Below are 14042 nucleotides of genomic sequence, written 5' to 3' on the forward strand. Positions count from 1 at the left end.
TTTTGTTGTGGATGAGACTTTGGTGTCCTCACTTACAATGCAGGGCTGTTGGCCCTGGGTTGTATGCAATGATGTCAGGGTGTGACTGCCTGCTAAAGAGAAGCGACTGGTCATGCAGAGAGGAGGGAGCCTGCAGAAGCAAGGGTTAAGGGTTAAGGGGGAACCCTACTGCAAGGGGCATTTTAATTATTTCCCGGAAAACTCTCGGTGGAGTAAAAAAACAAATCCACTTACAGGATGTGAGGTCACGTGCACCTGCTGCTCCTTTTTTAATTAAGGCAGGACCTGGGAGCAGTAGGTTATTATTATACAGGATTTATATAGCGCCAACAGTTTGCGCAGCGCTTAACAAAATGAAGGCAGACATTACAGTTACATTACAGTTTGGTACAAGAGGAATCAGAGGGCCCTGCTCATTAGAGCTTACAATCTAAAAGGTTATGATTCAGAAAAGACCATCCGTTTAGAAGGTAATGGTGCCCACACATTTAACCCTTTCGCTGCCAGAGCCATGTTTGCATATTTTTTTTTTGCACATATCACATAAAATCATAAAAAGCGGAGGTCCGCCCACCGCTGCAAAACATTAAAAGCCATTAATTTTTTGCAGCCATGGGCGAGCCTCTGCTTTTATTAAATCAGACACTTACCTGTCCTGGAGTTCAGCGATGTCGGCACTGCAGCTGATGTTTCCATCAGCTGTCGGGTGCTGCCGCCTCCATTGCGACTAAGTGAACCCGGCAGTGAAGCCTTCTGGCTTCACGCCGGGAACCCTGCTGTGCATGCCGCTTCGCTCCTCTCTCCTAGTGGCCCGGCGGCCGGGGAAGGAGGAGGAGGGAGCCTGGGCGGTGACGTCAATACGTCAATACCCACAGCTGAGGCTCCCAGAAGTGTGAAAGACAGGTATCCTGTCCCCCCTCCCACGAAAGGTGCCAAATATGGCACCAGAGGGGGGAAGGAGTACAATGAGCGGAAGTTCCACTTTTGGGTGGAACTCCGCTTTAAGGCCCGAAGACTACAAAAAAACACAAACGTTATATATTTTCCGAAAGCAGACCCCCCCTTGAAAAGAAAATAGTGGCAGTTCCAATTTTTTTATGTCACTTGATATTACCGCAAAAGTCTAGGAATGCAAAATTTCAGTTAAAAAAACACACTAAAGTGAATTTTAGGGCAAACGCATGCAATAAGCTACCCAATTTTTTTGTAAAATATAAAAGATGAGATTGCACCGAGGAAATAGATACCCAACATGTCAAACATTAAAATTTGCATGTGCCCGTGAAATGAAAACAAATTTTAGTACCCTATATTTTCTAAAAGACCCTGCATGTCTCCTCTGGACTCCACTAAATGTAAAGCAATGCAGGTCGCATTAGGGGAGGGGGGGGGGGGGGGGTTGCACACAGAATGCCCGAAGGTAAAAAACCTTGAGCCTTTACAACCACTAACATCACAAGTCACATAAACAATAGAAACACGTACCTGTTTGGGAAGTGGATCCAGTAACTGGAACTCATATTTGTAGAGGAATAAAACCACCAACATATGAATTTCCATCAAGGCAAACCACCTGCATTAAAAATACAAAAACAATGTAAGCTTGCCTATTGATAACAATGTGTAATTAAAGTCTACAATTAAAAAAGAAACAAGAAAACAATGTGAGCTTAGGTTTTGAAAATTTAAGTGATACTAAAGGCTACAAATAATAAAAAAGGTAATAGTTACCTGCTCTGTGCATTGAAAAGTCAATTTCCTCCTCTTCTGGCAGTCCCCTGCCAGCACCGTCAGCTCCTCCCTTCATCAGATGTCTCCTGTAGTAAGCTGGGTGCTAAAGAGGCACCCGTGCGTATATTGTCCTCACCCGGGCTGTGTGCGTCTATAGACACACACAGCGCCGGTAGCCATGCCTCCATTTTCTTCTCACATGAGCTTGACCGACTGCCTATGACTGGGCTACCGTAAGTTTCTCCTGTGAAACAGGAAGTAAGGTGAGTGGTGCTGGAGCTGAAGACATGGAGCCAGGTAAGTGTTTAGGGACAAGGCATTTGTACCTTAATGCAGAGAATGCATTAAGTTAAAAAAACATTTAGACTTTAGTACCACTTTAAGGCAAATAGGGGTTAGAACCTCTGTCAAGTTTATTGCCATCTGTGTCACCAAGAAGTAGACTCACTCGCTCTATTTGTTCCGCTGAGAGCTTTTCAATAGGGCCAACAGTCCAAGAGGGAATTTCCCCCACTTTGTAGAGATTTCCTCTCACCTCCTGTTTTGTTTACAGGACAGGAAGTATAGGGAAATCTCACCAATGCAACACATTTGTTATTTCGTAAAGCCAGTATAATGAATAAGGAGTGGGGAATGAAATGCACTTATAAGTTTGGGAATGTGTCCTTTGTCTATATACCTTGCGCTTAATCAGGGGTCAGCAACCTTTTTCCACTTAAAGCGGAGGTCTGCCCACCGCTGCAAAAATTAAAAGCCAGCAGCTACACATACTGCAGCTGCTGACTTTTAATAATTGGGCACTTACCTGTCCTGGTGTCCAGCGATGTCGGCACCACAGATGATGTTTCCATCAGCTGACGGGTGATACTGCCTCCATTGCGAGTAAGGGAACCCGTTAGTGTAGCCTTACGGGTTCCTGCCGGGAACCCTACTGCGGATGCGCGAGGCTCCGCTTCTCTCTTTCACTGGTCCGGTGGCCGGGGAAGGAGGAGGGAGCCCGAGCGGTGACGCAAATATCCGCGGCTGAGGCTCCCGAAAGTGGAGACAGGATACCAGTGAAAGACAGGTATCCTGTCCCCCCTCCCACCGAAAGGTGCCAGATATGGCACCAGAGGGGGGAAGGAGTATAATGAGCGGAAGTTCCACTTTTGGGTGGAACTCCACTTGAAGGGCCTGAGTCAATGTATGTGAATGCATGAAGGGCCGCATTCACCTGCTAATAAATGAAGACAACATTACACAGCCCCCGCACCTCTGGACCCCTTTACATTACACAGCTCCCGCACCTCTGGCCCCCTTTTCATTACACAGCTCCCGCACCTCTGGCCCCCTTTTCATTACACAGCCTCCTGCTCCTCTGGACCCCTTTACATCACACAGCCTCTATACCTCTGGACCCCTTTACATTACACAGCCCCACACCTCTGGATCCCTAACATTACATAGCCCCCCCTGCACATCACACAACCCCCCCTCCTACCCAGCCCCCCTCTGCATATTACACAGCCCCCCTAGCTGTGTTAATTTTATTATTTTTTAAATTTTTGCACTGTCCCTTTGTAAAAAAAAAATTCTGATCACTTTTAATGCTGTCAGAAAGAATGTAAACATCCCCTGTGACAGGTACTCTTTATGCAGGGATCTGTGGTCTATAAGACCCCAAATCCCTCCTTTGCTCTTAAAAGCATTCAAAACTCCAAGTACAGTATGGCTGTTTTGAATGCTGTAATTTTTAAAAATTTGGCGCCTTTAAGTCTTTTGTAAACCGAAAGTGATGTCATGACATCACTTTCGGGTTACTAGATCCGAGACCCGATCAGAACCGATTCTGGCTTTGCCTGGGTCTCTGGCCAGCCGGCGGACATGCCGGCTAGTCGCTCTAGCCTACCGGTGGGATGGGAGAGCCTGGGCGAGCCGCGGAAGGCAGTGGGGGGGGGGAGAGTACGTCCCCTCCCGCTGCTTGGGATAACAGCTTCTTAGCTGCATCGGTTGTTATCCCAAGAAAGACAACCGCTGGCTCTAAAAAAACGGTATGGTCCATGTGAAGGGGTTAAAATGTCTGCGGACCGAGGCACATGAATTCATCACGTGCACTGACGGGTCGGTCATTTAGCAGCGGCAGGCCGGGTGCGGCTCACGGGCTGTAGGTTGCCGACCCCCACGCTAAATGGTGTCCCTCTTCGCAAAGTAGGGAGACATGGCTCCAGCACTCTGGCTGGCCTAAAGACTTGTCTGGCCATAAAAATATCAGTAGTCCCAGTCCTCACCTTGGCACATCTTCACCTTGGCTGCCATTATTGGCCACACACATATCAGTTTCTCAAGACTGGAAGGAACTCTAGGCAATAAATAACCAATTCTTTACAATGGACACACTACTGTATGTGTATTATACGGTCTAAATGCAGAGCAGAGATAAAAAAACTGCGCTTTAATCACCTCAATAATGGACACTTTCACCCCTTTCCTGCCCAGCGCTGTCACACTTTAAATGACAATTACTCGGTTATGCAACACTGTACCCAAATGAAATTTTTGTCATTTTTGAGACAGATAGAGCTTTCTTTTATAGGTATTTATTCACCACTGTTTTTTTTTTTTTTTTTTTATATAAACAAAAAAAGACGTTTTTTCTTAGTTTCTGTTATAACCTTCTACTGGTGGCAGTCCAGGGCAAGCCTACGGGTGGTGCGTCCAGGGCCAGCCTACAGGTGGCATATCCAGGGCCAGCCTACCGGTGCCACGTCCACGTCCAGGGCCAGTTGGCATATCCAGAACTAGTCTACCATTGGCAAATCCAGGGCCACCCTACGTGTGGCACGTCAAGGGCCAGACTTTCGGTGGCATGTCCAGGGCCAACCTACCTGTGGCTTGTCCAGGGCCAACCTACCTGTGGCTCGTCCAGGGCCAGCCCACTGGTGGCACGTCCAGGGCCAGCCTACCAGTGGCACGTCCAGGGCCAGTTGGCATTTCCAGAACTAGTCTACTGGTGGCATGTCCAGAACTAGTCTACTGTTGGCACATCCATGGCCAGCCTACCGGTGGCATGTCCAGGGCCAGCCTACCAGTGGCACGGCCAGGGCCAGCTTACCGGTGCCACATCCAGGGCCAGCTTACCGGTGCCACATCCAGGGCCAGCTTACCGGTGCCATGTCCAGGGCCAGTTGGCATGTCCAGAACAAGTTTACTGTTGGCATGTCCAGGGCTAGTCTACTGTTGGCATGTCCAAGGTCAGCCTATGTGTGGCACGTTCAGGGCCAGGGCTATATAAATGAAAAAAATACTTCGTTTTGGTTGTAACCTTCTACTGGTGGAACGTCCAGGGCCAGTTGGCATGTCCAGAACTAGTCTGTTGGCTCATCCAGGGCCAGCCTACGTGTGGCACGTCCAGGGCCATTTGGCATGTCCAGAACTAGTCTTCTGTTGGCTCGTCCAGGGCCAGTTGGCAAGTCCAGAACAAGTCTACTGTCGGCATGTTCAGGGCTAGTCTACTGGTACAGGAGGCTTGTTGTGTTTTAATACTACAGCATCCACTACACACAGAGATAAAAAAAGTCAGACAGTCTCTTCAGTCTGCATGATTCCCAAGAGATAAAGTGACCTCCAGCCTTTCAGGACCAGACTGAAGCTTAAAAAAGAAACAGACTGTGTGAAAATGTGGGAGATATTCTGGAATGTATTTAACTCTTTTCTGGATGATCGTGTATATAAGAGCAGTAGGATTTGTTACAGGGATTCCTGTGTCTTCTTTTTTTTCTGCCCGCTAGTCTCTCCTGCATCTCTTTTTTCTCTCATCCTTCCCATTCTTTTCTCGTCTCTTCTTTCCTCTATCCCCTGTGAATTCTTTCTTCTGTTCCCCATCTCTTAATTCCTCTGTAGCTTCAGCAGCTTTTTCAATGCAATGAAATACTGAAACTACACAGAACAGGATGGCTTCTCCCTGGACACACACATTGTGTACCCACCGTTCTGCCAACATCAAAAAAATGTCCATTGTAATCCTTTCTAGTAATTAAAGGTGGAAACAAGCCATTTAATTAGCAACACAGATGGTTCAAATGCCGTGTATGCTATAACGGATATAAGATTATATTATGAGTTTGATATCTGGCTTGGCTACAAGTATTTCCCAAAACTGTACAAGTGAATGCTCAGCAACAAGACCAGGACAATTAAAGGGGAATTCAGATTTAGACTCTGCTGCCTTAAAGTTAAATAAAAAGAACTGCCATATTGTTATGTATACTGTATGCTGATAGAGCTACAAAGTTAGACACCTCTTTGCATCCTCAGCCCAGGAATGAAGTAAGTCATAGCAAATGAATGACACTCCATCAAAAAAGAATAGTTAGAAAATGAAGGCTGAAGTTTGAGGTTTTTAGATATTATTTTTTAAAGCATGGTTACATTATTATTAGTATACAGGATTTATATAGCGGCAACAGTTTACGCAGCACTTTACAATAAAAGAAGGACAGTACAATTTACAATACAGTTCAATACAGAAGGAATAGGAGGGCCCTGCTCATGGAGCTTACAATCTAAAGGGAGAGGAAGGTGGTAGAAAAGGTAGTGGCTGGAGGGGATGATCTGATGGAGGGAACTCAAGTACAATTCTTCGGTGGAGGTGGGGTAGGCTTCCCTGAATAAGTGTTTTTCCAAGAATCGCCTAAAGCGGACAGGGTAAGAGCTGACTGGACATACTGGGGCAGGGCGTTCCAGAGGATGGGAGAGGCTCTGGAGAAGTCCTGGAGGTGAGCACGAGAGGAGGTAACAAGGGAGCTAGAGAGCAGGAAGTCCTAGGAGGAGCGGAGGGGACGATTTGGGCGATATCTGCCGATGAGGTTGGTGATGTAGCTGTTGGTGATGTTGTGGATGGCCTTGTATGTTGTGGTTAAAATTTAGAATTTTATACAAATGGGGTTACATGGGTGTATGCATGCGTAATTCATACCTGATCCCTGTAGGAGCTGCAAATCACTGTAGTAGTCACCGCTAAATTGGTGACACCATAAGTCTTCCAGGTCCAGTGCGGAGTAGCTGCCCTGGTGCATAGTATCCATGAGGTGGGTGGGTGGGTGGGGGGGGGGAATAGTAGGTCGCTCACTCAGCACTGCCACGATTCAGAGAAAGCCTTGTATTGTAGTGTCAATAAATACAAGGCATTCTCTAATTGGATGAGGTGGAGAAGTGAGGCAGTGATGTCACAATCACCTTGTCCAATCAGAAAATGCTTTTGTATTCATTGAAGAAAAAACAAAAAACAAGGTAATCTGTGAATGGCAGCAATGGCGAGCAAGCGACTTCCGGTGGTTACGGAGCAGAAGGGCAGCCACTCAATACTAGACCTGGACAACGAAAGAGGGACCTGAGAAGAGGAGGATCGGGGCTGCCCCGTGCAAAACCAATGCAACAGAGCAGGTAAGAATGACATGTTTGTTATTTTTTTTATAAGGAGACTTTACAATCGCTTTAAGGCCCCATTCTCTGGAGGAGAGAAAAATCAATTATTCTCTACAGAGATGGTTCACATGTCCACTACAAATGCCTGAAGTTTAAAAAAATTCTGTAGCTTTTTTTGTAGCTTGAATCGGGCTAATTGGTGTGTTTTTTAAAAATTTATGCTCCATAGAACATGCATGGAAATGCTTGATTTGCGCATTTTTCGAGTGTTTTAGCGTGTTTCGTCACATGTTTCTGAGCGTTTTTCTGCTCAAATGCAATAATTAAATAAAAATAAATAAATAATAAAAAATACATAAATAGCTTTAGGACTCCGGCTCATTACATGATGCTCCTCTTTAGGTTAATCCCTTCTATTCAGGGTGGGGGGGCTAGCTCCTGCATTTTCTATGGTTTCTATGTCCGGTTACCGAGTATCCATTCCTGTTCATAGGCTGTTTCTGTAATCGTTAAATTACTTTGCAAGACATTTTTGGAATTTGTGCACTATGTATAATCTGCACATCATTGGCTTAGGCCCTCTGGGTCGTTTTTCCTTTTCTCATTTACCTGTTTTATTTCGATAAAATTATTTGTGGAAAAAAATTAAAAATAATACATAAATAAATAAAATAACCCTAACTCCAACCCCTAACCCTAATATTAACCCCTAAGCCTAATCCTAACTCCAACTTGACTAAATACATTCTATGCATTAAGGTGAAAAGCTTTTTGTGCTGCAGCTGCCCCCCAGAGCCCCCCTTTTTCTTACCTGAACCCAATCTTTCCAGCGTTAAGAACGAGCCCAGCAGCTCCAGCCGCTGTCTCGGGTCCTCACTGGATAGATTGATAGCAGCAGGAGCCATTGGCTCCCACTGCTGTCAATCAAATCCAGTGACATGGGGGCCGGGGGGCAGAGCCGAGTTCTGCTGTCTGTGTCAATGGACACAGCAGCAGGACACGGGAGCACGCCGCAAGAGTGCCCCCCCATGGAAAGCGGTTCACCGTGGGGGCACTCACCAAAGAGAAGGAGCCAGGAGCGCCGCCGGGGGACCCCAGAAGAAGAGGATCTAGGCTGCTCTGTGCAAAACCCCTGCACAGAGCAGGTATGACATGTTTGTTATTTTAAGAAAAAACAAACCTTTACAATCACTTTAATCATAAAGTCCAAATTCACAAAATAAGCATTTTGGGTGAAATGCGTCAAGGTTCCTCTGCTGATATCGGTTTGCCTGTGCATACATTTTACACAATAAATCTATGTTCGGGCATAAGAACTGCGCAGAATCTTTCTTTTTTTTTTTTTTTTTTTTAATATATATGTTAAATACAGAAACATCAGCTCACCAATCCCTGGGCAGTTTTTTTTAAAGATATCAGGTACGGAGAGAGATATGTTTACTTGGCCTTTGTGCGAAATGCATCAAGGTTTCTTTTTTTAATGTCATTCGTGCATGCCTGCATATCTTCATAATAAATATTATGGCCAGGCAAGACAAAGAAGGGAATGAAGCGGCTTCATTTTACTGGAATCTTGTTGAACATACCAGCATGGCCTGAAAGCCACAATCCTTGAATGTAAAGCTGGCTCCCTTGTGGCAGCAAAGTTTCTGAAGTCTCTGTTGTCTATTTGTCCTCTTGAATTCTACTGCTGGCCATACACATATAGATTTTAATGGAAATCTAACAGATCCCTCCATTTATGTTACACAGACACATCTTCCCTTGTGGATAATGCATTTGGACAGCTGGCCACGACAGCTGTCAAAATATCAGTACAACGCCTACATCTAGTTGTACATGTCTGTTGTTCGTCTGACAATTTTCTGCCCGGCTCCTTCAATTTTTTAATCGTGGGATGCAGTGGCGAAGCTAGACATTCTTTCACCCGGGGCAAATAATCAAGTGCATAAGTTGTGTTGCCATTGCGACCCCTGATGCTACTACGCCCATGGATAGTGACTTCTCCAGCATTCAGCAATTTGGCAGTGTAAGGACTCTTTCACACGGTTGGACCGTTCGGGTCTGCCTGTCAGTTTTTTAGGCAGACCCTCCACTGCCCTCTATGGAGTGGTGCATTTAAATGGACATGTGTCCATTGATACCCGCCAACATCCAAACCGATCCTATCTGCTAAAGATAGACAGATAGGGAATCTGTTCCCCATCCATCCGGTTGATCGGATAACAGTTGGATGTAAACGGATAGGCAGTCCTTTTACATCCAACTGCCCATAGAGGAAAGTGGGCTGTGTCTGTGTCCGCTCTGCATAGGTTGAGTGGACACAGACCTGTCATCCGCCTGCTCAGCTCTGCTGAGCAGGTGGATCTGCAGGCAAAGTCCGCCCGCCCGTGTGAAAGATGATGCAAGCAGGGCAGCTAATACAATAGACAGGGGGATTAGGCAGGAAAGTGGGAAAATCCCAGGCCATAGCTGTTGAGTCAGTTGTCTGTCCCCTCCCCCTGTGCTCCTCTGGTCTCCCCCATGCTCCTCTGTCATCATGTTCTCCTCTGGTTACCCCCTTGCTCCTCTGGTTCCTCCCTGCTCCTCTGGCCCCGCTGTGTTCCTCTGGTCCACCCCAAACTCCTTTGCCCTAGTGCTCCTCTGGTCCCCCCTGCTCCAATGGTCCCCCCATGTTCCTTTGGTCCTCCCGTGCTTCGGTGGTTCCCCCCTTGCTCCTCTGGTCCTCCAAACTCCTCTGCCCCCCCCCTCCCCCCTCCCATGCTCCTCTGGTCCCTACTGTGCTCCTCTGCCCCCCCCTTCTCTGGTTTCCCCGCAGCGCTCACCTCCTCTCCCTGGCTAGTTGTGCAGTGCGGGCTGAATATGAACATTATCCTCAGCACGGAGAAGCTTAGCATACGATCCGGAAGACAGCCACACAAGGTTGTGACATACCCTTCTCTGGCACTCGTTCTCCTGGTCTTCCCTTCCCCGCTCTTTATCTAGATTCCCCGTGGCAGCAGACAGGATGGAGAGCGGGGAAGGAAAGACCAGGAGAATGAGTGCCAGGGAAGGTTATGTCACAACCTTGTGCGGCTGTCTTCCGGATTGTACGATGAGCTTCTCCGTGCTGAGGATATTGTCATTATTCAGCCCGCACTGCACAACTAGCCAGGGAGAGAAGGTGAGCGCTGTGGGGGGACCAGAGAAGGGGGGGGCAGAGGAGCGGAGGGGGGCGTCAGCTGAAGGGGCAGAAACAGGTGCAGCAGCTGGGTCGGTTTAAACAAGTACATACTGCTCCCTGTATTTTCCTCCTGCAGCAGCTGAATGCTTGCAGGAGGTAGAGGCGGACTTTCAGCTGCTGCAGGAGGATCAGTACCAGCTGCGGCGCACCTCTCAATGCCGTGCCCGGGTCCCGATGAACAGTATATGGCCAGCTTTAGACCAAGAACAAATATTCAGCCAGTTAGAGGCACCTTACATAACAGGCAAGGGGAACACTCCTGCGGCATGGCTGCCCACAGCTCACCACACTGGGGGGAAAAGAAGAGAAGAGCAGCGTCATCTAAGTGCAGCAGTACTAAAACGTTTATTGGCAAGTAAAAATTAAGCATCTCACAGTGTTGCAGGTACATCAATGCATGTGGTAAAATAAGAGTTCATCCGCTCAATGGGGGGACATACTACGATGTAGGTGTGGGCAGCCATTGGTTTCGGCGGTGCCGATGGCTCCCATCGCTTCCTAGACACTCGGGTACACACAGAGCTGGCCGGTGTTGTCACATCCGGGTTGGGGGTGGAGCGGGCAGAGTTCGCGTTCAGAGCATGCGTGCTCCTTCATCAGGCAATCCTATACCACACTGGGGGGGTGGGGGGACAGTTAAAGTGGTTCTAAAGTCAGAAGGTTTTTTATCTTAATGCATTCTATGCACCTTCTGTGTGCAGCTCCCCCCTCAGCCCCCTAATACTTACCTGAGCCCCATCTCGATCCAGCGATGTTGCACGAGTGGCTTGGCTGTCCGGGACTCTCCCTCCTCATTGGCTGAGACAGCAGCGGTGCACCATTGCCTTCCATTGCTGTCAATCAAAGTCAGTGAGCCAATGAGGAGAGAGAGGGGGCTAGGCCGAGCCACGGCTCCGTGTCTGAAGGGACACACAGAGCAGCGGCTCAGGTCGGGTGCCTCCATGTGGGGGAACTCAACAGGAGGGAGGGGCCAGGAGTGCCATTGAGGGACCCGAGAAGAGGAGGATATGTGCTGCTCTGTGCAAAACCACTGCACAGAGCAGGTAAGTATAACACGTTTGTTTTTGTTTTTTAAACAAAAAGAAAACAAGACTTTAAAATCACTCTACAGTAAGTGCCTCTAGGATCTATGCTGGTGCAGACAGATTGGTGCATTTTAGTTCATTTTTCGCATTATGTTTATTTCTAAATTTATGTTCAACATATCGCCCCTGAGGAAGAGAAAGCCTTGAAATGCACCGGGGCATGTGGAAACATTTTCACATGTAGTGGATGAATATGTTGATATACTCTTTGCCACGAATGAATACACAGTGATATTACTGAGAGCAATATTGGATGTTTATTACTATATGGCCGGTGTATGACCGTTTATATCTTTATGTTTTTGATTCAACAAAAATAAGGCTTTGTTTATTTTATGTTTTGGGTTGTCCTTAATAAAGTGCACTATATTTGCACCAGATACTTTTGCAAACCCAGTTATCACCTTGTAAAAGCAGTGCAAACATAACGACTCTGCTGCATATAACTTGTACACAGAACAGAGCTGTGGGAGGGATCTAGTAGTTCCACCCACTACAGGCAGCTTGTGCCAAACAACAGGAGTGGGCGGAGACAAGACCAGTCACCCTGCACAAGGAGAGAGACCAGCAGTGAGCGGTCTTTATTTTAGGAAGCTGCACAGAGGGAAAGTCTCACACTGGATTACTGAACAGATCTGGAAGAAAAACACAGAGCACACCAAGATTCAAGGAAGAATACACAGGACTCTTGTATTTAAACAGTATTTGCTTATCCAGGGCTTCAGCTTTAACCCTTTCGCTGCCAGATGCGTATAAGTGACAGCGAGGGGTTTCACACACAATCCAGCTGCAGCCACCGGTATGTGTGTAAAACAGACAGGCAGACTCCTGCGCTGCCGCCCGATAGTGTCCACACTCCCCCAGTACTGGCGCAACTACCACCCCCCCTCCCCTGCGCAAGACAGGCAGACTCCTGTGCTGCCACCCGATAGCATCCACACTCCCCCAGTACCGGCGAAACTACCACCTCCCCTCCCCTGCGCAAGCACCCACCAGGACTGACATGGTGGGTGCCGGCGGGTGGAATGGAGGGAGAAGAGTGCTCTTCCCCTACTTGCTGTGACCCTGGAAAGCAACGTGCATGACATCACTATCAGGTCAGCCTCCCCGTGTCCTTCCAGGCCAGCCCCTGCATGTCTCATTAAACCTGTCACCTAAAAATCATTACAGCAAAAAAAAAAAAAAAAAAATTACACCCAAGCACATAACAACCCGCCAAAATTTTTTCGAGGACCCCCAAATTTACACACATATGAATGTAAACGCACGCGTCTGGCCGCCTACATGTGAAACCATTGATGTTACATATCGCCGCGCAATAATTATAGCACAAGACCTCCTCAGTAACACTAAACTGAGGGGGGCTTTTGAAGCATCGCCTATAGAAAATATAGGGTACTGAAATTTGTCACCATTTCACATGCGTACACAAATTTAAGGTTTGACATGTTGGGTATCTATTTACTCGATGCAAACTCGTCTTTTATTTTTTACCAAAAATGTGGGTAGTTTTTGGCGTTTGTTTGCCCTAAAATTCACTTTAGTGTGTTTTCTTTACTGAAATTGAGCTTTTCCTAGACCTTTGCAGTAATATCAAGTGACATAAAAAACTGGAACTACCACTATTTTTTTCTCTAGGGTGGCTTCTTTCAGAGAATTAATAATGTTTGGGGTTTTTATGTAATCTTCTGGCCTAAAATTATTTTTTTTTTAAACGAGTGCAAAAAAATACAAAAATGGCTCTGGCAGTGAAAACAGCTTTTTAAAATGACATTATCATGTTAGAACTTTATTAGGATTTTATTTTTGGTCTACTTTAAACTTATATCTGACAAAATACTTTCTTTTACAGTCACACCATGGGCCTCATCCATACATACATCTTTTCTATACAGGTCTCAGCGAACAGTTCTCACAGGAAAAATGTGGCCCATCAGTAAAATGGCGGCAGACGAAAAGAAGAAGAGACACATACGCCATGGCCTGGCGCCAGCCAGACATTGGAAAAGTTACATCGTTTCTTTCAGCCAGCGGCAATTGAGATAAGGGCCCTGTGACATCAGCGGCTGTTTACACGTGAAGTGGCCTTCTTATACTTCAAACACAGCCTCATGGCTGCTCTAGGAGGTATAAATAACCTGATGACAGGAAGGATCAGCAGCACACAGTGAGCAGTCACACAAAACATAAAACACACACAGCACAAACATAAAACATACACTATCAACAACGCATGTCAAATGAGCACTCTAAATAATCTTTTTCCGAAACTTCATGGATGCTCTTACATACGTGCTTTAATTTTTACATGATCTGTATGTCCAAAAAAAAACACAAAAAAACAAAAAACTACAAGCATGTAGCACATAGTTGCCAACATTGCAAAATAATTTTTAGGGACACTTTTTTGGCTGTAGGTGGAGCCTTATTATAATTAGGGGGCGGGGCATACATTTGTAGGTGTGGCACAGGGGAAAAGCAAAAATGTGGCGCGCAAAGTAGCGAAAAATGGGTGTGGTTTACGCAAAATAGTGGGCATGTCTTAAATGGGCGTGGCTCAAAGGGGGTGTGGTTAGCGTCTGAGATGAACGAGGGATGGA

General features: G+C 46.6%; 1 protein-coding gene across 3 annotated transcripts in view; it reads right to left on the bottom strand.

Moving 5' to 3' along the window:
• Positions 1-14042, bottom strand: part of CYP39A1 (cytochrome P450 family 39 subfamily A member 1) — a 133786-nt gene that overhangs the window by 34919 nt on the left and 84825 nt on the right. The window contains exon 11 of one of the 3 annotated variants that reach the window (XM_073625249.1): positions 1486-1573. The exons of 1 other annotated variant lie outside the window; for it this stretch is intronic. In XM_073625249.1, coding sequence (XP_073481350.1) covers positions 1486-1573 — 88 coding nt within the window. Of the gene's footprint in view, positions 1-1485; positions 1574-1774; positions 1976-14042 lie in introns of those variants that run through there. One more of the 3 variants, XM_073625250.1, reaches the window with a different exon arrangement.

Source organism: Aquarana catesbeiana, linkage group LG04 (genome assembly GCF_042186555.1).
Source record: "Aquarana catesbeiana isolate 2022-GZ linkage group LG04, ASM4218655v1, whole genome shotgun sequence".
Taxonomy (NCBI): domain Eukaryota; kingdom Metazoa; phylum Chordata; class Amphibia; order Anura; family Ranidae; genus Aquarana; species Aquarana catesbeiana.